The 25,978-nt window shown below is 41.3% G+C and overlaps 1 protein-coding gene across 2 annotated transcripts in view; it reads left to right on the top strand.

Annotated features, from left to right (window-relative positions):
* Positions 1-710: 710 nt before the first annotated feature.
* Positions 711-25,978, top strand: part of ide (insulin-degrading enzyme) — a 40,312-nt gene continuing 15,044 nt past the window's right edge. Inside the window, exons 1-19 of one of the 2 annotated variants that reach the window (XM_069658150.1) lie at positions 711-793; positions 1,827-2,011; positions 2,330-2,537; positions 3,735-3,904; positions 6,346-6,468; positions 7,529-7,641; positions 7,777-7,939; positions 8,038-8,130; positions 8,264-8,355; positions 10,865-10,945; positions 11,500-11,603; positions 13,772-13,874; positions 13,974-14,096; positions 14,529-14,611; positions 16,261-16,405; positions 18,935-19,045; positions 19,277-19,397; positions 22,635-22,726; positions 25,454-25,565. In XM_069658150.1, the coding sequence (XP_069514251.1) occupies positions 711-793; positions 1,827-2,011; positions 2,330-2,537; positions 3,735-3,904; positions 6,346-6,468; positions 7,529-7,641; positions 7,777-7,939; positions 8,038-8,130; positions 8,264-8,355; positions 10,865-10,945; positions 11,500-11,603; positions 13,772-13,874; positions 13,974-14,096; positions 14,529-14,611; positions 16,261-16,405; positions 18,935-19,045; positions 19,277-19,397; positions 22,635-22,726; positions 25,454-25,565 (2,305 nt within the window). Of the gene's footprint in view, positions 798-1,826; positions 2,012-2,329; positions 2,538-3,734; positions 3,905-6,345; positions 6,469-7,528; positions 7,642-7,776; positions 7,940-8,037; positions 8,131-8,263; positions 8,356-10,864; positions 10,946-11,499; positions 11,604-13,771; positions 13,875-13,973; positions 14,097-14,528; positions 14,612-16,260; positions 16,406-18,934; positions 19,046-19,276; positions 19,398-22,634; positions 22,727-25,453; positions 25,566-25,978 lie in introns of both variants that reach the window. The other variant, XM_069658151.1, reaches the window with a different exon arrangement.

Genomic DNA, 25,978 nt, shown 5'->3' with positions numbered 1-25,978 from the left:
CTTTATAAAGAACCGGGCAGTATAATCATGACATTTAATTTCCCATTCTTTGGCATCTTTCTCAGAAGTAATTAGTAAAATTATGAATAGCATTAAGGCCTCATCATTTTTAAAATGTCTTCATTAACTTGAGACAGTCATGCTCTATTAAATGTTCCATATTTTAAGGATAGGAGCAGTTTATCTGCACATTTTAGCTTTAAAATATATCTGACGTAGCTACTTACTTGCCCCGTCAGTTTAATTTTGCCAGTTCAATTTAAAGCGAAATGAAGTGCGTTTTATATTGATTTCTGAGTATTTAATGTGCTAACATATTCTATTTATTTAATAAGTTTTCAACAATTGTGTAAATGTCTCGCTACGTAATAAATCCTCCACTAAATGCGCAGGACAAAGCTTGACACCATAGCTTGAGACGAGATCTGATACGCTGAACGTAATCGGAAATCCCAGCCCAGGCTATCTAATCGATAACGGAATCAATGACACCACATAATTTTCAGAAATACACCAGACAATTTCCCGTGTGCCAGCCACTCTAAATATCTTATTGACAGCCATTGTTGAAGACACAGGTATCAGACCTTGAGTTTATTCAAGACTTGTTAACGTACCGTGAGGATGACACTCTGTTCTGTGTTCGATTATTTTTGCCTATTAAAGATGGCGCCGTAAAAGCCAAGGTTTGTTTTCCATGGGTGCAAAGTATGTTTAAGTGCATTAACCGAACGGCCCAGTTCACGAGATCTCGTCAGTCAGCAGGCAGCGGTTTCTGTTTTAACCCAAAATTGTAGGTACGTGCTGTCAGGGAAGTGTTGTAACTCTATGTTAAAAATAATTGAGTTATATTATCTTTAACGGCTGGCTAGCTAGCTACCGAACTAACATTAGCCGCCTTGGCCGTTAAAGCCGGTTTGTTGACCTAGCTAAATTAAGCTTCCAAGCTAGACTGGTACGGTTAGCTTTGTTACTACTTAAAGTGGGAGCTAAATATTTAACGTGTGTGTCGCTTCTGTACATTTACACACAATAATTAAAGATATTGCCTGGAATCAGACTAACGAATTCGGCTGTCCATTGGACACATACGTACTTTTCTTGATGATCTGTTGCTAATTTAGCATGCTAGCGCTATCCTGCCTTCTGCTAGTGGGATTATTTAATGTCCTCTACGAGTCACGATAGCTAGTGTCTGCTGTACTTTAGGTGAAGCAGTTTTATTCGTGATTTCACAGTAAATGTGACGTTTTTAATATATTAATTTTTTAAGGAAACTGTCATTTTTTTATCAACTTTGTTGTCTAGTTAACTGTATTTTGTCAAATTGTAGCACTAAGTTACCATCATAGCAAAGAAGCAATACAAAGCCATTATCAGGGTTCTTATTAGGTTTGTTGGTTGTACTTCAGAGATGCTTAAAACTCATGCTTCTTTCAATAATTACATGAAAATCCTACATAGTGTAATGGTCACATCTACCTTTAGCAAGCCTGCAGTGGCTCTCACATGTTACAAGGTGTATTGCTGTACAGTCAAAGTGAAAGTCTAATTAACCTTATGGAGGCAGCTGTTTAACCCTTGGAGGCCACCTCAATGAGGGCTGAGTCATGGCTGTGTGTGTTTGTAGAAACGGCTTCTGTCAGTGAAGGCATGGCTGTTTTTCAATTTTTGCTTAACGTGCATTATTTTTCTTGTTAAAAGGGATTAATGGAGTCTCGCCTCAAACTAAAATTCCCTTAGACATGTCTGTTTTAGTCAGAATGTGAACATGGTAGGACAGACTCCTGCACTGTTTTTTGACTGTACATTTGTCTCTACTGCAGGCTCGTGTCATCCTTGCCACTCAGAATGACCGACCCGGCTGTGCAGAGGGTGGTCAGCGAGATAATTCGCTCTCCCGAGGACAAACGAGTGTATAGGGGGCTTGAGTTTACCAATGGATTGAAGGCCATGCTCATTAGTGACCCAACAACAGACAAATCTTCAGCTGCTTTGGATGTCCAAATAGGTAAAGGTCTTTCATCTCTATCGCCTTGCAAAATAACTAGGTAGGAACTTTTATCTCTCAGTTTTCGATCGCATGAGGAAAAGGATAATTAAAATATTGAAATTTTGCTCTGTTTGAATCACATCGTTAAGTTACTCTTTGTAATTTGTTAATTAAATTCTTAGCTTAAATGTCAAATTAAAGCTGTAATTCTCTGTCTATATATGTAGCCATTGTGCTTTGTCCTATATGGCCAACATATTTTATCTGTGAACTCTGGCGCAGAGCTGCTGCTTGATCAACTGATTTTCTGTGGCACATTTTTTCTAAAATTCACAGGTTCATTATCAGATCCAGCAAACATCTCTGGGCTGGCACACTTCTGTGAACACATGCTTTTCCTGGGAACAAAGAAGTACCCCAAGGAGAATGAGTACAGCCAGTTCCTCAGCGAGCATGCGGGCAGCTCCAATGCCTTCACCAGCGGAGAGCACACCAACTATTACTTTGACGTGTCCCATGAGCACTTGCAAGGAGCACTAGATAGGTACGTGATCATATGATGGAATAATTTTTACTCTGTACTTTAACTATCATATCTCATTTTTATCTTAGGTGTATTCTGTACTCTGTAATGTTTATTTTAATGTTATTCAACTAGTCCCTAATATTTTGTACACCACATTTGCAGATGTGAGATAAATGCTCGCACCTCTTTATTTTTTTTAAGCTGCACATGCCATTGTCATATTAAGACAGATGTCATCTCTCTGTCTGAGTGTTATCAGTATACAATGTGCCCCTTGGGAGTCCAGGTGTTAATCCAAGTGAGTGGCCAGGTCCTTGTCTGTCATGCCTTGGTTACCAGACCCAGCATCATTGTTCTTTCTTTTTGTAATGATCTGCATAGTTCCTACCCCCCACCACAGGGTGAGTCTGCAGGGGGCTCTGCTCACGTGTCAGCTGTGGTGGTTTGGAGACTGTCAGGTGGTGTCAGCTTGCCTAACTATAAATGAATGACAGTCCAGCAAGCACCTGTATATATGTCTTAAGCTGATTGTCCCCCTGTGGCAGTGAATTGTGAAGGCCATCTGGAATGTAGTTGTGGGATAGGACAGTGCAGATGACGCTGAAATATTAATGATGTTACCTCATACAAGGGCATTGTCTCTAAAAGGATCATGTGTGTCATTAGCTGGCCCCATTACTTTAAACATACCCTTGCTCTGACAAGTTTTTCTGAGAAGTTAAAAATGAAGTAGTAAATTTGATTTTCTTGGGCCCCTATGTCTGTGACTATAAACACATATTAGTACAAGGATCATGGCACCATTGCTTTGAAAGAGTGTTTTATTGATCTAAATAATCAGCTGCTGTGACAGAAGGATAATTTTAGTCTGCTCCAAAAGGGATTTTAGACATCTGTTACATAAATCTTCAAATCTGCAGCAGTAACTGAGTTCAGACGTAGCCTGATAAACATCCAAATGTTGTATCGTTTCTATCATTTGCATGGCAGTTGGTCAGACTTTGCACTCATGCAAATTGATTCTAATCATGTCCTGCTTCATGCTCTTTTCTGTGTCTACAAACTGTCCCAGACACCACCAATCTACATTCAAATCAGAACAGCAACCAGGCGAATCTCAAATGTTAAAATCACACACACAAGTAATACTATTATGCAGATTAACAATAATTCCTTTATATTGAACTATGCTGCTGAATGTTTGCTTCACTGTAGGTTTGCCCAGTTCTTCCTTTGCCCGCTGTTTGATGAGAGCTGTAAGGACCGGGAGGTGAACGCTGTGGACTCTGAGCATGAGAAGAACCTGATGAATGACGCCTGGAGGCTGTTTCAGTTGGAGAAGGCCACCGGCAATCCTGACCACCCCTTCAGTAAATTTGGAACAGGTAGAAAATCTCCAATATTCAATTAAACCATGAACACAACTGGAATAGTATATGTTAAACACTGGATATTTGGGGCGCTGGTTTGGCTCGGTTGGTAGAGCAGGCGCCCCGTGTATAGAGGCTACAGTCCTCGTCGCACTGATCGCAGGTTTAACTCCCGGTCTGCCGATCCATTTGGTGCATGTCATCCCCCGCTCTCTGCTCCTCACATTTCCTGTCTCTCTTCGGCTGTCCTATGAATAAAGGCAAAAAGCCCAAAAAATAATCTTTAAAAAAAACAAAAAACACTGGATATTTAAACCAAAGCATCCTGTGTAGGGTAGAGGATGTAATTGGGTATAATTTGGACCAGTGGCCTATTTTCATGTTGCATATTACACAACCTATGTAGTGTTTAATGCCAGTAATATTCCCCTAAAACATTTACAATAATAATGCCTGTGTTTTTATTTGTTTTTTGTTTTTTAACTTAAACCTATAAAAAAGGAGTGTCTATGGGAGCATTCATTCTTTTTACAGCCAAAAGATGAGGCTTCTTTCTTTTGGGCATCATTTATTCGTTGTTGACACATTACATTACATGGGTGAAAAAGTGGGGGCTGCAGGGGGCATGGGTGGCATCGCTACAGCATAACTTTGAAAAATTGCATAACCTTTTAGCTTGTAAAGATTTTAAGGATATGAAGCATTTGAAGAAAATCCAAGAATTTACACCACAATAACAAAAAGACAGCTGGATGATAATTACTACTGCAGAGTTCTGAGGGTTAATGTGTTTTACAGCATAAAACATTTTCTTCACCTTTTATTTGTGACATTTAACACATTTTATATCTCCCAAACATTCCCATTAACATTCACTCCCCTGACATTTAACGTGTGTGTGTGTGTGCGTGCGTGCGTGCGTGCGTGCGTGCGTGCGTGAGTGAGAGAAAGAGTCTCAATTCCCAGATCAGGTTGGACTTGGCGCAGCTCCCAGCTCAAAATAGCCACCTGATGGCAGTCTTGAATTTTATAATCTTTATTCCAGTTAAGAGTAGCAGAGGATCAGACAGCCCTTAAAGTCATGAACTCTTGAACCAACATAATCTTTTTAAATCTTTTGAAATTCTTGCCTTGTTTCCACTGTGTCTCAACCACCAGCACTTGCCTTGCATTAAAAGTGCTCACTGTAGCCTGCAGCTGTATTTGAAACATGACTGATAGGCAGCTTGGTAATGCGTCTGACAGACTGCTGTCACTGGGACGTCATAAACTGATAGTAAAAATGTTCTCAGATCAAAGAGTTTTATATTTTATTGCTGTGAATGTTTACGATCATGCTGACATTGTGATTACGGTCGTTTCATTCTAAGGAGACGTAAAGAGTTTAATGATTTGTCAATACACACTGCAACTCATATATGTGAATGCATTGATTTAAACAACTGTGGTGAGCTCTGTAACTACAGTTGAACCCAAACAATTTTAGGCATTTTAAGCTTTAGGCTTTTAGGCGGGCCGTGTAGGCCGTGGCTGGAGGTTTTATTTCTGTCTGTACCATTCTTGTGTATGTGTAATGTCAGAATCATCTGGAAATAATTTCTTCATATTTGGGACCAAACATCCACTTTTACTCAAGGATGACTCGATCAGATTTTGGTGGTCAAAGGTCAAGGTCACTGTCATTTGAAAGTTTTCGGCCATGACTCAAGAATTCACTTACTGTGACACAGTTTCATACAAATGTTTAAAAGGATTTAAAGATGAAGTGATATATCTTTGGAACGATCAAAGGTCACCTTCACTGTGACATATTGTCTAATAAAAAAAACTTTATTCCTGTCCTATTCTTGGGAACATGATATGACAGGAATGCCCATAAGCAATAACTTTACATCTACTTTACACACTAGGCCTGATTAACCAAGCTCAAGGTCACTGGACTTCTATTACATCTGATTGCTTTCATTTTCTTTTCCATCTGAGAGAATGATGCCATCTGCATACCTGTTTGTTCTTCTGTCATTTAAAGGGTGTACGGACAAACACAAGCTCTGCAGAGAAACCGACAGAAAGGTTCTCTGGTGTTATGTCACTACTGTAAATGATTGTTGCACAGCCTTCTGTTTAATGACGAATGCCTAGTTTTGTCATTTGTGAGAAACACTCAATGATGTAAAATGACACTTAGCTGATTGTTAAAGATTGGTGATAAGGGGCGCTGGTTTAGCTCAGTCAGTACAGCAGGCGCCACATATACAGAGGCTACAGTCCTTGATGCTGCGACCGCAGCTTTGACTCCTGCCCTCGGTCATTTGCTGCATGACATCCCCCACTCTCTTCTCACAATATTTCCTGTCCCTCTCTAGCTGTCCCATAAATGAAGGCAAAAATGCCCCAAAAAAGTTTAAATGTTTTTATTACAAATTTTGACTATTCATGTGTTATTTCTCTCTAAGGTAACAAATTGACCCTTGAGACCCGACCATCCAAAGATGGCATTGACATCCGCCAGGAGCTCCTGCAATTTCATTCAACATACTACTCATCTAACCTGATGGGCCTGTGTGTGTTAGGAAGGGGTAAGTTAATGTTTGAATGTTCAGAAACCTCCTTTAAAATGACTCCTTTAACTTGTTATTGCCTTCACCTGTCAATAGACAACAGGAGGAAGAGGTCTTTAGTCCATTAATCTTATATGCCCTAAACCTCGTCTTTCTAATTTTTTTTCTTTTTTTAAAATTATTTTTATAATACTATCTTCCCATTTAACTTTTTGATCTTTGTAATTCTCTCTAATTGTGAGAAACTCTGAAAACTTCTGCTTGCTTAGTGGTAAAAGATGGGGGGGAAACAAGCTTCCTTACAATTAATGATCTATACAGGAGACATAAAAATAACGGAAATTTAGTTCCTGTAGCTTTTAATGATAACATTTAAAAACACAGATTTCAGAAATAACATGCAAACATACAAAATACATACAAATACACAAAATCAAATAACATTAGCTGGAGTTTCTGGAGTCAAACTTCCAAGCAGGACAGAGCCTTTAATGTGAGCCTAAACTAGGTTAGCATCCAAGACCTGCATTCACACTGCAGAAAACTGTGAACATGCTCTTTCATCAATTCCTTACACTTTTGCTGTTGGGTTTGGTTTTTGAAGGGCTAAGGAAAAAGCCTGCAAGCTCCACAAAAGCCTCATACAGACATGGCTTCAATGTGTGGAGAAATATAAAGCTGCCGTGCTACAGTTGCTCATGCTTGGATTGGACAGTCGCTGTTCGGGGAAGAGGTTTAGCAAAGGGTCATTTGTAAGAGACGCAGTTTGACAGAAGTGCTGACAAGAACATCCTGGCATGATTAATGGCTCCAAGTGGGTCTTGTTTCTGAAGTGCTGAATGTCTGCTGAGCTTTCTTGTGCATTTATTGGTCATAAATGAAAAAGAAACAGACCCTGGAAACATAAGTTGGTTTATTTTTTTCTCTTTTACTTTCATCTTTTACTCTTAAAGGTTAAATAGTTTTTTATTGGATCTTCTCTGCGTTTACTTATTTAATGAGTTTACTTATTTAATAACTTTTAAGTTAGCTGAGCTGTCGTTGTGCTCACTCTATATTTTGTCCTTTTTACCTACAGAATCATTAGACGAGCTGACCTCCATGGTGGTGAAGCTCTTTGGAGAAGTAGAGAACAAGAGCGTGCCCGTACCAGAATTCCCTGAGCACCCCTTCCAGGAAGAACACCTCAGAGTGAGCCACTTACTTCTCTCGCAAACGTTTCTCACCCTCTACACCTTTGCTGTAATGTAGGGCTGTAGCTCATTCAGTATTGTATCATTTTTCCTGAGAGATGAGTAACAATTTGTTTTTTGTGTTGTTCCACAGCAATTCTACAAAGTGGTGCCCATTAAAGACATTAGGAACCTGTATGTGACGTTCCCAATCCCAGACCTACAGAAATACTACAAGTCTAACCCCGGACATTATCTGGGACATCTGATTGGTCATGAGGGGCCTGGAAGTTTGTTATCAGAGCTCAAATCAAAAGGTAGCTACACCTTTTTGTCCTTCTTAAACATATTTGAATTTCCAAAATTAACAGAAAGCTGTACTTATGACTTGGTGAAAATGATGATTGTTTTCTAGGCTGGGTGAACACACTTGTTGGAGGGCAAAAAGAAGGAGCCAGAGGATTCATGTTCTTCATCATCAATGTGGATTTGACTGAGGAGGGACTGTGTAAGTAAACAGCTCATTAACATTTCACTGAGGTGCTTTACATGTGACTGTTCGCTGTTGTGGTCAGATTTTAGTGTGTGTGTGTAAGGAAATGAGATGTAAATCATGCTCATTGAGACTCGTGTCTCTGCAGTGCACGTTGAGGACATCATCTTCCACATGTTCCAGTACATCCAGAAGCTGCGTACTGAGGGACCTCAGGCGTGGGTGTTTGAGGAGTGCAAGGTAATTAATGTTGTCTGGTCAGACAGAGGGGTGAGACAAACCTGACCCACTTATCTATGCTCAGTGGAGACACTAATAAAGCGGCACAGACTGAGAGCAGATTCAAACCTGTCAGATATTTTCAGCTTCTCTTCTGCTGAAAAGGGATGTCAAGTTTACGATACCAGATCAACAAACTGTCAAATTAGCTCAGAGAAGCAATTTTAATCATAGAAATCAAAGCCGGATCAAAACTTCACTCAGTATTTTGGCGGCCTAAATGTGCACGTCAAAAGGAAAAATACTTCAAAGTTCTGCATACGCACTGTCGGAAGCACCGTGGTCACTGCCCAAGTCTGAGTTAGGACATAAGAATTATGATGACATAACGTGAATAAAAAAAGTCAGTTTTGACCCATTCTTCGTAAAGACAATATTCCTACTAAGCTGTTGCATGCCTTATATAAGGGAAGCATGCATACTGTGATTGAACCCAGCCTCACAAACACTTGGCTAGCAAACACACAAAGCTGACTGTAAACAGGCAGAAGGCCATGTGTCACAAGTGCAACAAGTGCAACTGAGACTTCTGAAAGTGATGCATACATGGGGCACCGGTTTGGCTCAGTGGTTAAATCGTGCACCCCACATGCAGAGGCTACAGTCCTCCATGCGGCTGTCCCAGGTTCAACTCCCACCCTGGGTCCTTTGCCACGTGTCATCCCCACTCTCTCTTCCCCTGTCTCTTTACCTTACCTTATGAACGAGTAACCGAGTACTTGCAAATTACATCGATTTCTTTTTAACGTTAAAAAGAAATCAAACGTACGTCAGACACAGACCTCCCGCCATCAGCTCACAGAAGCCTTCTCCTTCCACAATACTTAATGGGAGCATATCTCCAGTCGGCATTTTTGTTGTTAGCAGGCTAATCTTCTCCGCTCTGGTATCACCACAACGATGTGTGCTAACAGCGCTAGCACATGATGTGATGCGAGACTGTCTGACTGTCGGCCTCCGCTGGCTTCTCCTTGTGCTTTCAGCGCATGTGGTGAAACTTAGAAGTAGTATTTCTATGATTAACACCACATATCTTGCACAGCACGTTATCGTCTTTTTTGGTCAAAGTACTTCCAGACATCACTTTCCCTGGTCACGGCTGACATGGTGCATGTAATGGAGTTAAACTACTTTAGCTGAAAACAACGCATGCGCGTGTGCGCGAGTAGTGTAACATTACTCGAATAAATAAGTCAACAACGAGTACTTGTTTATTCGTCCCCATTCCTAGTTTCCAACACTATCCACTGTCCTCTCTCTGTCAATAAAGGCATAAAAGACTAAAGATGTTGCATACATGTCCAAGAAAGGCTTTTAAAACCAGCAAATATCAGCAAATACCACATGTCTGTCCATCCATCCATTATCTTCCGCTTATCTGGGGTCGGGTTGCGGTGGCAGCAGGCTAAGCAAGGTGACCCAGACATCCCTCTCTCCAGCCAAGTTTTCCAGTTCCTCCTGGGGGATCCCGAGGTGTTCCCAAGCAAGACGGGATATATAATCCCTCCAGTGAGCTCTGGGTCTGCCCCAGGGCTCTCCTCCCAGTTGGATGTTCCCCTAAAACCTCCAAAGAGAGGCGCCCAGGAGGCATCCTAATCAGATGCCTGAACCACCTCCATTGGCTCCTTTGGATGCAAAGGAGTAGCGTCTCTACTCTGAGCTCCCTCTGGATGTCCGAGCTCCTTACCCTATCTCTAAGGCTGAGCCCAGACACCCTGCAGAGGAAACTCATTTCGGCTGCTTGTATTCACGATCTCATTCTTTCGGTCAGCTCATGACCACAGGTGAGGGTTGGAACGTAGATCGACTTGTAAATCGAAAGCTTTGCCTTCAGGCACAGCTCCCTGTTCACCACGCCCAGTAAAACGCCTGCAATAGTGCTGATGCTGCACCGATCCGCCTGTCTCACGATCCATTTTACCCTCACTTGTGTTTTGAGGCAGAAACTCGCTCCCCACCACATGTCTAATTTAGTAAATGCTACATAAAAGGTGTTATTTGGGATATCCAATAAGAATATGGTGTTTGCATATTCTACTCAGGTTAATATCATGTCAGTTAAAGTAAACAGAACACAGACATTAACACGGTCGACTTGCATTTTTGCTTATTGTGTCATATTTACAGTAATATTTACAGTACTGTCCCTGAGAATAAAACAGAATGACTTGTATCAAATTATTTATAATCATTTGTTTGTAAAATTTGTGTTCATTTAAATATATTCACTGGCACAGCGGTCAGTATTAAAACAGTGCTGATAGAATTGTGCATTTGGAGATTTGTGCTTGTGCTAAAGTTAAATGTAGCTATGATATTAATTCTTATTTTTACAGAAACAATTGTAGATCAGCTGTAACAGCAATGTGTTGATTAATATCTGCAGTTCCCCTCTGTAGAATCTATAAGTGACTATTGTATGCATTGTGACTTCACCGGTTACATCCTCTCCTTCTGTCTGTTTCTATAGGATTTAAACAAAGTGGCCTTCAGGTTCAAGGACAAGGAGCGGCCTCGCGGCTACACTTCCAAAGTGGCTGGTTTACTACACGTAAGTCCCCTCTCCATCCGCAGAGGTTGTTTCCAGGGAGACGCGATGCAGCTCATTGCTGTCGTCATCAGGCTGTCTGCTGCTGCTGTTGACTCTGGTTTAAGAGCCGGGAGATTTTGCAGAGGGATGGTCAGAAATAGGCTGGATGTTTATTTTTACCACGGTTTCTGTGTGTCTGTCGCAGCACAGCTCACTGACAGAGAAACACTGCTGCACTAATTACAGGAAATGTCTTGTGTTTCTGGCCAGGTTTGACAGTGCAAATAATTCGCCTTACATTAATTTACACCAATAGCCTGACGTTTAATCCAATCACTTTGCAAAGGGACAACTATTTAGTCCAGTCCTCATTGTAATAACAGTTTCCTGTGATGAGATGAGAGCTTTAACAAACACATTATGCTGTGGGGTGGCAGTTAAAGACTCATTTCAGCCATCAAAGAAAAAATAGGGGAAGGAGTTTAATGTGAAGTACATACCACAGGTGTTATTGCAGTTAATCACCCCAACTAAAGCGGTACAATGCTAACAGCTCCATGCGCTGTGTTTTTCAGTACTACCCTCTCGAGGAGGTCCTGGCAGCAGAGTATCTTTTGGAGGACTTTAGGCCGGATTTGATCGAGATGGTGCTGGACAAGCTGAGACCAGAACAAGTCAGGTCAGTATGACAAATTACAGCCTCCGCTCATGTTCAGAGAAACGGACTCCTCATGCTCTTACAGATACACAGGGATTAAAGCTCTCCATTGCTGTGTCATATATACCGGTGTGACCAATATACCAGTATAAAAAGCAGCGAGAGGTATTTTATTGTGTTTCTGTATTTTACCCGGACGATTGAGCGATAATCTAGCTAAAGCTTCGGCACAGACATGCACCGTTTTGATCGACAGTGCAGCCACCACCCTCACAACAATCATTACCGTAGGCTGTGCTCAACTACCGCACCGGTAGCTAGTAGGATTGCAAACTTGACATGCCGAAAAAACAGATGGTAGGCTGTAATATGTGTGTGTTTTTAATGCGTTTTTAAATGAAAATAAATTGAAATAGTGTTGACATAACTTATGCGCGAGGGGATGACATAAAGTTACTTAAAAAAACAACTTTGATAATGTCCAGGAAGTCATAGATGTTACATTTCAAAGGGTTCACAATAAGATAAAGTTGTGTTTCCCTTATTTTTAAACACACTATTGTGCAGCTTCCGACATTAACTGAAGTGTTCGATATGTGTTAAGCATTTCAAGTAATGTTCTTACGTACAGAAAGAAATCTAGTTCCTTATTGACGTCACTTAGTGTTTTGTTTTTATAAATGGATGCATTGGAAGCAAGCAAGAAATCCTAACGCTACAGGAAGTCTGCTGTATCTTTAAAACTGGTACCTGCAACAGATTATAGGAAAATATGTTTTTGTCTGTCAACTTTGACAGACACTAAAAAGAAACCAGAGGCAGACATCTTCTCTGTGATTATGTCTGCAGCCTCAGAGGTTCAGTTGTGTGATCAGGAATACATTATCATGTTTTGCTCTCTAAATTGGAAATGCGGGTATCCATTGAGGATATTTATATAATCAAATTGGCCAACATATGTTTTCTAACTAACTTGTTATACAGTATATGCCCCATGTTGTTTGAGGATATTAGCCTTGGAGATGATGTTTCACTTTGCTCAGAGTTGGACACCTGAAGTGTTTTCTTTGGAGGAACTCGGCGTGTCTCCATTGCAATGACCAGATTCTGAATTTAGTTCCAAGAACATTATTTTACCCCCCTTATTCATCCCTTCTCTGGAGGTAGTACTTCACTAAGTACAGCAAATTTGATGATTGGACTTGCAACGTTTCTGATTGGTTGAAAATGTTATTCTAAATGCCATTTTTAAAAATGTGCAGTTACAAACTAGTGTTTGTTTTTTGGCTATTGTGACACCAACTTCAGAGTCATTGTCGTTTATGTAGAGTTTCCCTTCAAATTGTTTCTGTTTGACTTAATTATTTTATTTATAACCTCCTGTGTAACAAAATGAACTCCATCAAAAGATCCATCGTCTTTAAGCCCCTTTTTAAGTCTGAAATTCTGCCTTGTGTGGCTTTAAAACCAATTCATCTTATTGGGCGCTACTTGTGTCAAGCAGAGTGCAGACTTGTAACTTGTCCCTTCCTTAATGCTTACAATGGAGGAGATTGCTTGCACTCATTGGCTGACCCTGACAGATTGAGTGCCAGTCTCCTCCTCTGCTGAAGTGGATGTTTAACCTTGAGGTTCTGCCAGTGCTACTTTGAATTCATGACGATGTTTCCTCGTGTATCAGTCTCTTTCCAGCAGCTGTAAGTGAAGTTACACAGAGGGAGGTTGCATCATTACAGTGCCTGTGTGTATAATCAACTTGTTATAATTAGGGTGCCAGGCAGTGTCACTTGCCGCAGGAGCCGCCTTCTCCTTTTTTTGTCTGTGTCTTCTTCCTCGTCTACTACCAGAATTTAGGGATGACCAACAAATTCTTGCAATCTGCTTGAACCCTGTCCATTGCTGCTTGTGGTTGCTTTAGTTTCTGTTGCTTTTTATATGGAGTCCTATTTTTAGGAAGCTACTTTTGCCATGCTGTGATTGAATAAATGTGTAGGTACCAGTTTAACACACTCTAAATGCAGCATGCTGAGAGCATACGGCTCATCAGACGTGTCAGTGGATCTCCATCATCTGAAACATGATCCAGATGCAATACTAATAAAATAAGATTTTTATCTTAAGAGTACAAAATAAGAGTATATTATCCACTCTGACATGTAACTTGAAACCGTCTTTTTTTCTTCTTCCAGGGTTGCAGTGGTGTCAAAGTCATTTGAAGGGCAAACAGACAAGACAGAAGAGTGGTACGGCACGCAGTACAAACAGGAGGCCATCTCTGCAGACACCATCGAGGTGTGTCTCTACTGTCACAGTGCTCAAATCAAACCACAAACTAAACTGGGAGCCTTTTCTGTTTTTTGATGAGTGTTTGACTTCGGCTTTATGTTTCAGAAATGGGCCAGCGCAGACCTCAACGGCAAGTTCAAATTACCCATGAAGAACGAGTTCATCCCCACCAACTTTGAGATCTACCCTCTCGAGAAAGACTCTCCTTCAGTGCCCACTTTAATCAAGGCAAGTGTTTGTGCTGCACAGCTCTTCAATCAGAGTACTGTCACTCTTCATTACCAAACTCTGCTGGACAGTCTGTGTTAAACAGCGCACTGTTAAAAATCTTTCTTGTGCTTTCATATGTTAATAAGGTGTTGCAATTTCAGACATAAAGACTTAAGTAGTGTTGTTGACATCCTGTCAGGATCACGGGATCTAAGCTGTTAGCAGCAGCGTTCATATTCCACTCCCTGAAATACAGACATGAATGACAATGTGTCTTTTCTTTCATTAATTAAAGACCAAATTCAAAGTAACAAAAGAAGTAGCTGCTGTCTGAGTGGTGCTGAAGTATTTCCAGGAACTGTTGACAATTATCTTTACAAAAAAGGGACTTTTATAATTGAAAATGAAAGATGAAAATTAAATCTCCCTGTGTCTGTTTGTGTCTTCCAGGACACTGCTATGAGCAAGGTATGGTTCAAACAGGATGACAAGTTTTTCCTGCCCAAGGCATGCCTGAACTTTGAGTTCTTCAGGTGAGTAACAACAAATAACCTTAGGACACACTTTTTACTTGGTTGTACTTTACAGTTACAACCAGCTGGAGGTTTATTAATCACGTTTTTTTCAACACAAAGCACTACCTAAAAGTACTATTGCTAATACAGTATGTAAGCTTTTGTCAGCTGTTTGAGGCTGTAGCTGCTTTACAATACCAAAACACATACATGTTTCAAAGGAGCTCGATGATGCCTTAACAGTAGCTCTAATTTAACACTAGAAGCAATTGATCCTTTGCTAAGTCCCGCCCCCCTTTCACAACTGGCATGTGAATATTATGGCGAAGTAGACAGACAGGACGACAACACGCATTTGAAAGCTACATCCAGAATATAATTTGTCAGCAGAGTGTTGAGAATGAAGAGGGAAAAAAAATGGCGGCAAAAGCTCACCGGTCCCAATGAAGCGTTAGACACCCCACGTGTTGACAGGTCATGTTAAGGAAAATCATACACAGGAACAACAATGTTCTTGTTTAAACAATGTTTAGTTGACTCACTAAAACTTTTAGCCAAGTTTGCCAAAACAATGGCACAAACCGCGGGGTGGTAAAATAAAGGCTGTCCCGATATCATCGGTGTCGGTAGCAAAGGCCAGACAGGATCGCAAGTGGAGACCAGTTGAGTTTCCATAATTTTTAATCCATGTCCGACATCTCTCCTTGGTTTGGAAAAGCGAAAAATATGACACCTACCTCTAAACTTTGAAGATATCTTCTGTCGGACCTACAGATTCCATATGCACACAGTTTCAGCATTTGTCTTTGTTCTGAAAGCTTGACAGGCCTCCTGCGCCTAGTTACGGTTGCTAACGTAGGATTGGACAGTGGTCGTTCCAGGGAGGGGCTTAGCGAAGGGTCAATTGAGACCTCGTAACACAAGATTGAGGCTCATACCTTACTGAACTGTCCCTGTTCGGTAATGTTGTCAAAATAGACATTTTAATGTAAAATTGGTGTACATGTCGAAGTATCCACTGGCACAGCTGTTGGTGCTTAAAAATATCTTTAAATCAAAAATATACTTTAGTAGGATTCGGTAAATTGTGACCCCTCAGCTGACGACTGTCCCAGTTAGATCAGGTAGGGTCACAATCCAGCGTGTGAGAGCAATGTGAAAACAAATAAGTGCAAAACATTACACTAAACATCATTCTACTTATTCTTTAATTAATAAGGTTTCAGGCTAAGGCTCCTGTGGCAAACGGCTTAGATAATTGTTTAACAACTCAAAAGTACAACAGAAAAGCTTGCATCAGCTTCCTTTTCCGGTGTTTGATGCTTCCAAAGTGTTTGCCCAACAGAAGATATTACTAAACAAATATATATATTATATTTAATTATTTTCTGGTTTAGTCAGTTAAGCTGATAGTCGACTCCTAAAACATTTAAACCCCTTCTGGGTGGAACTGTAATTAGACAGTATTAGTCTATTAAGCTGTAATTATTCAATTAATTGGTTGCACCAAGTCAAAGACCAAACCTTCTGCTTCGTCACAGCCCTAAAGACTAAACAGAAATGTTTTTTAAATCATAGATTCGTGTTCTTGTATAACCTTTGTCTCCTACTGTAAAAAAAATGCCAGACATCTCTACGCTGTTTGACCACTGCCATTTTCTCTACAGCCCGTTTGCGTATGTGGACCCATTGCATTGTAACATGGCGTATTTATACCTGGAGCTCCTCAAGGACTCCCTCAACGAGTATGCATATGCAGCCGAGCTAGCTGGCTTGAACTATGATCTCCAAAATACCGTCTATGGGATGTATGTAAGTATCAAAAATCCCTCCCCCACCGCCCTGCTGCATCCCAGTCAGACCCTATGGTCCCAACCTCTGTCATCCTCAGACAGGGCTGCTGAGGCTCAGCCAGGCCTGGGATTGTCATGTGTAGGACTAAATTGGAAGGTTTTATCTCACAGAAACTGTTACAGAACACTACAGTAGTCTATTGTCTGTTTTACTTAAATACTGACTTATTTGAGATTTATTTAAACCCAACCTGTGGTTTTAAAAACAACCCAAACCTGGCTGGTCACGCCTCTGTTCTGTCTGCATCTTCCTCTTCATTCTTCATCAACCCCTCTTCCCTTTTTGCTCACCCACCTCCGTGCCAAACCCTGATCACTACTCAGGAGGTTCATTTTGTCACATTGTCAGGCAGACTGAATCACTGTCATATCCGTCTTGCACACCTGTAGATTTCACAGGTGAGGTGGCGTTCCAACAAAGACTTCATGTTTGAAATGTTGATCTGGTAGTTGTGACTTCTGTGTTTACGGGGCGGAAAGCTGGTCACGAGGCTGCATATACATACTCTTCTTATCGTTCTTCTCATACTTGCTGTGTTTTCTTTTGACTGCCCATCAATCCCAACATGTATTTTTGTTTTTGTTCTTTTTTCCCCTCCCATCAGTCGCTACCTATACGCAGACCCCCTGCACTGCAACATGACCTACTTGTTGCTCAGGTTACTGAAGGATGATTTAAAAGAGTATACATATGCAGCCCGCCTGGCTGGGCTGGTGTATGGCGTAGCCTCGGGGATGAATGCCATCCTCGTAAGTAAGCCGTGTGAAGTGTGGAGGGAAGCGGGGGTGCCTTTTGTAGGGTCCACTTTGAGGCTGTGACGGTGTGCGGACATGGCTTTGTTTTTTCTATGTCCAGGTTGCTTATGTGAAATGCTGAAGGATTAGTATGAATCTCTGCTTGCTTGTGCATTTTCTGCAAACGCCAGCTTAATAATATATCCCAGAAGGATGATTATGATTAAAAGATCTACCTCAAGCAATTATTCAAGCAGGAATCTACCCATCAGGCACTGTCTTGTTTAGGAATACGTCAGTCTGCTTGAATGTGTGTGTCTGCGCATCAAAATAACAACCTACCTGAGAGTGGGACTGGTTTGCCGTGGTGGTGTTTTCTTCTCTTCTTTTAACTTCTGCACTAACACTCTGCATCCTTTGTTATATGACCCAGTAACCTGCTTCCATTAGCTGCCTCTCACCAGTGTTTTCATGATTAGAGAAAGCTATTAATCACACTCTCCGTGTTGCTCTGTGATGGCCTGTGTGTAATAGACAGGAGTCAGCAGTCTGTGTCTGTCACATAATGATGTTAGGAGAGTTTTCAGCACCGGGACAGAGAGTGGGCAGGACTGGGACGAGAGTAAGGGCGTAGCTATGTTAGCTGGAGGTTTTGCTGACTCATGAAGGGCGTAGAGTGTGGATGACATTGCAAAATGGAGGCTTAAAATAACCTCGGCTGTTCTTTCCACTTTGAAAATACCCATTTGCATCATCATCATCAACCTCTTAGGACGGCTGTGACTCCCAGAGAGACTACAGTGAAATCAGTCTGCACTGCAGGAGATGAAGTGATGTGTCCTTATATAGATCAGCCTTTTTTAACCTTGCAGGAATTATTTTTATACCTAATATATATTCCTCCTCCACATCATTAAGTTGTTTAAACCTTGGTAGGTAAATATAGACGTTCATGTCTGTTTACTTTTTCATAGAAGCACTAAACTTGTACAGTTTGTTGCCCCAAACATTTTCAGATGTAGAGCCATCACAGAAATGTCTTGTGGTGGTGGTTCTATGTATCCAAATTATGTATTTTGCATCATAGGTTTTGATTTACACTTTCTTTTTAATTTAAAGGGATAGTTCGGGTTTTTTTAAGTGGGCTTGTCTGAGGTACTTATCAATGGTAAGTGTGCAACATACAGTCGATAACAGTCAGCACGTCCCCTGTTTGGAGAAGCCGGCCAGAGTTCCTACACGGAAGCTAAGCAAAGCACCGCTGCAGACGGGGTCAGGAGTACCATGTACTTAAACAGAGTCCTACATATAAACAAACATTTCAGTTTAAGCTTGTGTGCCGTTCACAGTGGGGATTAGAGGAAATTGTTTCCCTCTTCATGCTGTGAAGTGTATTACACCGTATGTATGATAGTGTTTTGGGAGTTGAGGTGCAAAATACGTAATTTGGTTCTGTAGAAAATCAAACGACTGCCTCACAGTAGTAGCGCCATGTTCAATGTCCCATTGTGTACATCATTGCATGCTTTCATGAAAAGGTTTTGCCCCCTGAAATTTGCATATGTCACCCGTTTGCATTTCTTGGCAGTCATTTGGTCTCTCAATACTTTCAAATGTTATAAATGAACATATTAATTCCTTTGATATGTTCATTTATAACGAATTTATAGTGTGATCTATAAACCACTGATCCTGCCTGATCTCTCTGTTTGTTGGTAATGTTTCTCCTGTCCTCTGTTGCTGTCTCCTGCAGCTGTCTGTGAAAGGTTACAGTGACAAACAGCACATCCTGCTGAAGAAGATCATCGAGAAGATGGCCACCTTTGAGATCGATGAGAAGCGCTTTGACATCATCAAAGAGGCGGTAAGCCCCGACTGCAACTCAGTCACCACTATAAAGTTACTATGAGTCATGATCCATCAAACAGGTGACTTTTAAAGGCTTATTGAACAGCTAACCTTTACACCTGCGTACTCATAACTTATTTTACCTTGCTTTACAACACAAGAGCAGTGACATTTAAGTGCCTTTGATACTGAGCAGTTTTCTTCAAGTCCATTTCTTAATGTGTTGAACTTCTCTGTCTCCCTGCAGTACATGAGGTCTTTGAATAACTTCAGAGCCGAGCAGCCTCACCAGCACGCCATGTACTACCTCCGTCTACTTATGACTGAGGTTGCTTGGACCAAAGATGAGCTCAGAGAGGCTCTGGATGGTGAGACGCAGCTCTAAAACCGCTCTTTCTTTCTTTCATTCTTCCTTCGGTCCCCAAAGTCCCAGCTCTGCTACTTATTAGCTGCTTTACTACTGGGGGTCAAAAGGAGCTCCTGGATACACAGAATACATGTATAGCTTTTTGTGCTCAAGAAGCGTCGAATGAGGAGTAAAACACCCCTTTTTTGTGGCTGTGCACAGAGCCTGAAGCAAAAAGCCTTGGTTAACAGAGAAAGTTCATAACCACCTTTTGTGATACCTGTGATCTCTATAGCCGCGTTCCCACTGGTAAAAAAACCCCGCTACCACCCGGCTTTTTTGCTTTGTGGGAAAGTTACAATCGCCTTTCAGACCCGGGTCAAATGACTCCGCAGTAGACCCTTGTAATTATCGCCTCGGCTCCGATTGGCATTGATGGGAACACAAAACCTGTGTCGACATGCTAATCTCTGCCCTCTTTCCGGCGCAATGCTATGCTCCGTCTGTAACTTCTGTGACTCCTTGTCATCTCAAATCAATCACAAATTCGAGCCATCTCTGTCCAAGCAGCGCTCGAACATCGTTCCAAATTTGCCTGCGCTGAGTTTGATAAACAGACTGAATGAGTAATAGATACAATAAAGACCCAACCATCGTAACCTCTTCACTGTTTACTAACCCTGTTTTGGGCGTGTTTGGGACGTCAGAAGGTGATGCAGCAGAAAAGAAGCCGAAAGGCGTATACTCCACTTCCCGAGTCTGAAAAACCTGCGTCAGCGCACTGATTTCGGTGGGAAAAGGGTTTACCTGGTGCGTCAGGCTTTGTTTAGCCAGGTTGCTTAAAGAATGCCTGGGTATGTTGAACCTGCTTTGTAGTACAGCCCTCTGGGCAATATCACAGAAAATAGTATTCTCTCTTTCTTGAGCAATATCGATATTTAACATGATGATAAAGCTGCCAGGTTGAAGAGGATGCTGATAATGGCCGAGGCCTAAATAAACCAGAGGGTTCATTAGTTGAACTTCAGAATTAAAGAAGGAGGTTAGAACCTTTCAGTTTGAATTGTTGCAAGGTTTTTTAATGGGAGCTGAATTATCCTCCTCTCCAACACAAACTGACCTGGTAATAACAGCTAAAACCACTAAATAAAGCAGCTTTAGGTTAAAAATCATTGTCTCTTCAATGCACTTTGGCAGACCTGGATGTCCTGTGAGGTTGCTGCTAGCCAAGCTGCTACTCACCTCCATATAATTGATGTAATTCTACCATTTTTGTCAGAATTTCTCATCTTTGAAGGGAAATGGGAGTTCAATTTCACTGTCACTTTGTGCCCCTTGTTTCACTTTTATGGTTTTGTCTGTTACCGAAGACATCCACTTGCTTCTCCTGTAGCCTGAACAATGCTTTGGAGTAGAGAGCTGAAGTAGTGCACTTCACATGCAAGCAAAAAACATGCATATTAATTAGCTGTTGTCACTTTTGTGCAGTTTTATAGGCTCTTTTATTCGTCAATATCAAGAGAAAATGTATAACAGTTCTCAGCTGTAATTTTTATCCCCTATTGAGATTGCTTTATCGCCCAGCACTATGCCAAACCCTCCCTTTAGAGTGGAACTGAGCAGGGGCAGCTTTGGCTATGTGTTGAGTTGTATGAAATGTAAATTTACTCTCCAGCTGTAGTGAGAAACGCATGAAGAAGTATTCCTCAGTTTCACATGCACACGTCGATGAAGTTTTCAGGAGTTTGGCTCACAGTTGATAGATGGCTACTCTTTCTTCACTTGTTTTTTTCCTCCTTATTTGAATGCTGAGGCTGTTCTCCTCCCTGGCTGCAGTCTTTCCTCTCCGCAGTGCCAGTCTGGAACCTGAAGGGCAGATTGTTATATTTTTACCACGGAGCTTACACAGACGATCCTCAGATTCACATGAGACTCAATTAACCTGCAGGGTGAAAGCCTGTAGCCCGGTCACCAGGGCCTCCAATTACCACGGCTGCTCCCTTATCAGTGTCCTTGCCCTCCTGCCGTCCCCTGTCTGGGCTTTACCAGACCCTTTTGTTTCTTTGTGTGTGTTTGTGTGTGTTTGTGTGTGTTTGTGTGTGTTTGTGTGTGTTAGTGGTGCTGTGGACAAACAATCATTTAGATAAAGTGAGTGTGTCCCTGTAGTAGCTCATCCTTGAATCTGGGTCAGACGTTTCTTGAATTCAGATCGGCCTGCCCACATTAAGACAGACTCGATTTTTGTGTGTGACTGAACGTGTGAGTATGCGGTTCACCCGGCTTCATTTTGGCTAGGAGACAGGAGCTTGTGATAAACAGGACAGCCCATAACACAGCAGAAGTAGCCAGAAAACACCAGTTAGTCTGCAGTTTTCTGCTTGTATGTGAAGTACACTTTAGAGTACACACCCATTTCACACTGCAGAGCATTGTTGGAGCTTCCTCTGAAGAACAGAGAAAAAAAAGAGTGGAACAGCACGGCATGAAGGTGATGATTAGACTCGCTTTATCCTTCAAAGATAAGTAAATTGTCAAATATGGGTACATGATGTCAATCATTTGGATGCTCTAATTGCAGCGTCCCCACCAGTCATCCGGTGTCCACCAAAGACCATTTAAGAAACACTGAATTGACCTGAAACTGCTTTATTTATAGTTTTTAGTGATTTTAATGATAGTATCCGTTTGTCTTAAAGAGGAGAAGACCTCTGCAGATAATTCAGCTCCCGTTGAAAACATTGAAGGATTCCTTACCTTACAACAAGCATATGTCCTTGAAGAAAGCTGAGCTAATGTTAACTGCAGCTAGGCTCGCAGCACCCCAGGACATGCTGTGTCAGAGAGACAGATTATTTAAGTGAAACAGGTAAGTAAAACAGAACACAGAATTAAGCTAAGGAAATAAATACAACCTTAAAAATGTGTAATAAAAAATAAACTTTAGCCAATGTTAAACAATTAAAAGTTTCTTCAGGCCTCCGTCATGACCAGAATACTCCTCAAACTGGCAGCTTTGTCAGATCATATAATTGGTGATAGATATCGGTATTGATCAATGTTGCAGAATATATAGCGATCATATTTTTTGCCATGCCGCCCAGCCCCGAGATTGCATTTTGTCTATCGTGTGACCACTGAAGTACTGTATGATGAAACGCACACACAAACGCATGCAGCAGTTTTTTTCGGATGAAGTCTTCAGCTCGGGGAAATTGCACTTTGATTGATTACTGTTGTGTGTGTGTGATCTGTATTCCAGACGTAACTCTCCCACGCCTCAAGGCCTTCATACCTCAGCTCTTGTCGCGGTTACATATTGAAGCCCTTCTCCATGGCAACATCCCCAAGGAGGTTTGTCAATGTTTTTTTTTTATCTGTGACCCCTCTTCCTCTCTGCTTCTCTCTACATTGATAACTTTTATTTTAAAAAGCAATGTTTACAAAGTCTTTCCAAACATAAAACAACACAAAGATACAAATGATGGGTAATGCATGAGGTAGGCAGATGCAACTAGAACTACATGAATGAAGGTGTTGGTTAAAAAATTATAAAGAACCTGAGTTAAAGGTAATAAAATAGACAGGCTTATGTGAATCATGTGTTCAAGGCATTTTCTGTTTATAAAAGTCACCTTTTTTAAATAAGGATATTAAAGGGGAAACTGGTTTTCGCTTGCCAAAATTTCCCTGGCAGACCTTTTAAGAGTGAAGTCGTCCTGCTGGAGGAAGCAGTCACCTTCAGGTTTGATCCTGGGCTGTGGAAAATGACAGACAGGCCTTGTTTAAGAATGTAAGATGGGCTCAAAAAAAGCTAAAACCTTAACAATAGCTAGAGATAGACCTTTCTATGCCTACTTAAAGTCATCATTTAATTCAGGAAATCATATCTAAATTTTGCTGGTAGCCAGTAGAGGTGTGCTAAGACGGGGACATGCTGGAGACGTGTGATTTATTTTTGAATGGTACAGAGAGTTACAATATTCTTCACCTGTTTTTGAAAACTCAGAGTCCCTTAAAACCTTCTTCACAGTGAATATTGAATACACCTTTTCTTCTCAAACCTTTGAATCACCTTCAGCCTTTTATCTGGCCTTCCACTGGTATCACAGAGGATTATTTTCAAACCTCTTAGAAAGTCGCACTTTATATGAGGCCGGCGTCACAGTCTGGTGGAGAGTGAGAAAAAGGCTTTGTGCAGACTGAAGGCAAATAGGATTTATGTCTCAAATCAGATCTCTGTGATAGACTGTCCACACTTTTATTTGCAAGTGATCTGATCGGATTTGTGTGATCTGACATCTCCAGCCTGTCTGCGTCGGTTGCAGGCGTCAGTTACTGCGTAAGCTGGTGATGCTGTTTCTTAAGCAAAAGCATGAGGAAGAGAGATCTGTGTGGGATGTTTGTTATTGAACAGCTACTATTTACCTTATGTAGTATTTTTAGGTGGTGTTACTATACAGCAATCAGTAGAGATGTATCGATTTAATGATCATTTAATCCTTATCTTTAAGATAGACCTTTATTTTGAAATTCATCTCTTTTCTGTTTTACTTTTTCAGATACTTTAAAGTTATTATTCATATAATAGACTGTTTTCATTTGAATGTATGGAAGGGTTCATTAATAAAAAATCACATCTTATTTTGGATGCATTTTGTAACTTAATAAGGGATCAAATGGAAATAGTATCAGGGCAACAAAGTTTTTATGTTGTTAAAAGAATTGATATAATATCAGATTGTGATGAAACTTGTGATTTACGCCCCGAGGGGATATTGTAGTATAAAGTAGGAACACTGGAACATGTATAAAAACAGTGTTCATCTTGGCAGCTAGTTTTAGTCTTTGTCTTAGTCTTAAGACGAAACTGCTTCTTAGTTTTAGTCACAATTTAGTTGACGCCAACTCAAAACATTTTAGTCCAGTTTTAGTCAATACTTTTTTTCTCTCTTTAAACTAATTCAATCAGCCTAATACAGGTTAAATCTGCTGTAAAGCGTCGTCCTTTCATTAATTATATCCTGACGATGTTCTCCACGGGTGAAATAGATCCTCAGCTAGTTTGTTGATGAACATTTATCATCATAATTTTCATTAACAAAATTAACACTGGTTCCAAAAGACACAAAGAAAGCAAAGCGAGTACATACAATAAAACCCAGGAGGTCGAAACCGGATCAACCCTGTTGAAGAGTGTCCGCTCACGTAGGAGTCTCTAAACGAAAATGGAAGCACCTGCAACAAGGCAGCGATCATTTCATTGGTCAACACCGCACCTTTTATGTCTAAAGTTTGGGTGATTTGGACAGGGTTGTTGCACAAAAAATCAGAGAGCAGACACATGATGAGTGCAGAGAAGCAGCCTGAGTGCAAGGAAAGAGCTAAAGCTGGAGCAAACGAAACCTTTGCACATTACAATATAGTAGTACGGGCATACGGTTCAAGCACATAGGGACATTTTTGTTACACAGGCAGAGTTTTAAGGGAAAGCATTACAAAATCTCAACATGAAATCTATTTCGGTCTGCCTCCGTTTTTAGCTCCTTTCTGCTCAGTTGCTCTGATGCACTTCCCTCACTCTCGATTTGACGTTGTTGTTGTGTTATGTTCTGAGTGACGCAAAAGACACAAAAATCTGATTCAAGCAGCCTTAATATGCAAAAAACAAACAGATTGGGTCTGAAAGTCAGAACAGGCCTTAGGCTGACCAGTGGGAACTATGATGCATTTCATCCTCGTCAAGCTGCAGCGTGGTCGTGCTCCTGTGACGCCTGAGCATGACTGACTGACCAACGGGTTTGAAAAGGGGCCTTGTAATACAGGTCCGGTGTGATTTTAAAGATGGTCTGTTTGCAAAATATGTAATGTAGAGCCTGGAACTATGAGGTAGTAGGTAGTGTATCCTTTCCTTTACATTATAATTATGAAAAAGATATCATGTAAAACAAAACAGAAACAGCGGTGACAGCTATCTGCATGCTTGGTAATAAGGAATAAATTGGAGCAAAACGGTCCCAGGGTGGAATCTTTCTTTAAATGCTGTTTTTGTGGACTGAAGTGTTTGTTTTCTTCCCACAGTCTGCTCTTGGCATGATGCAAATGGTGGAGGACACGCTCATTGAGCATGCTCACACAAAGCCCCTCCTCCCGAGCCAGCTGATTCGCTACAGAGAGGTGCAGGTTCCAGATGGTAGGTTTTATACTCCCACAGATCCGAAACACACAAACGCACACACACGCGCACACAGGCACACACACGGATCGGTTAAGCACTCTTAATCATCATATGCCAGTCATGCCTGTCTCTACGGTGACCAAGCTGAAGAGTCCTTACCCGGTGCTCCTCGTCATCAGTGACGCTGCGTTGCGTCTGTGAAGACTTGATTAAATTGAACACCCCTCATTTCCCTCAGAGGAACATAACAGTCACTGAGCAGGGATGAACGTCATTGGCCCAAATACACACACACACACACAGTTCCCTGAGCTCAAATCTGAATGCACACACACGCCAAGCAAAGCACCTGTGCTGCGTCTCTGATTCGATTAGGAGAGTGCAGTGGAAAGGAAAAGCAGAGCCGTGCGGGGCCACCCGGAGACTTC

The sequence above is a fragment of the Semicossyphus pulcher genome, unplaced genomic scaffold, assembly GCF_022749685.1.
Source record: "Semicossyphus pulcher isolate SPU_LCO1_2020_fin unplaced genomic scaffold, fSemPul1.0.p SCAF_12, whole genome shotgun sequence".
Lineage (NCBI taxonomy): Eukaryota > Metazoa > Chordata > Actinopteri > Labriformes > Labridae > Semicossyphus > Semicossyphus pulcher.
This window is presented reverse-complemented; position numbering and strand designations above follow the sequence as displayed.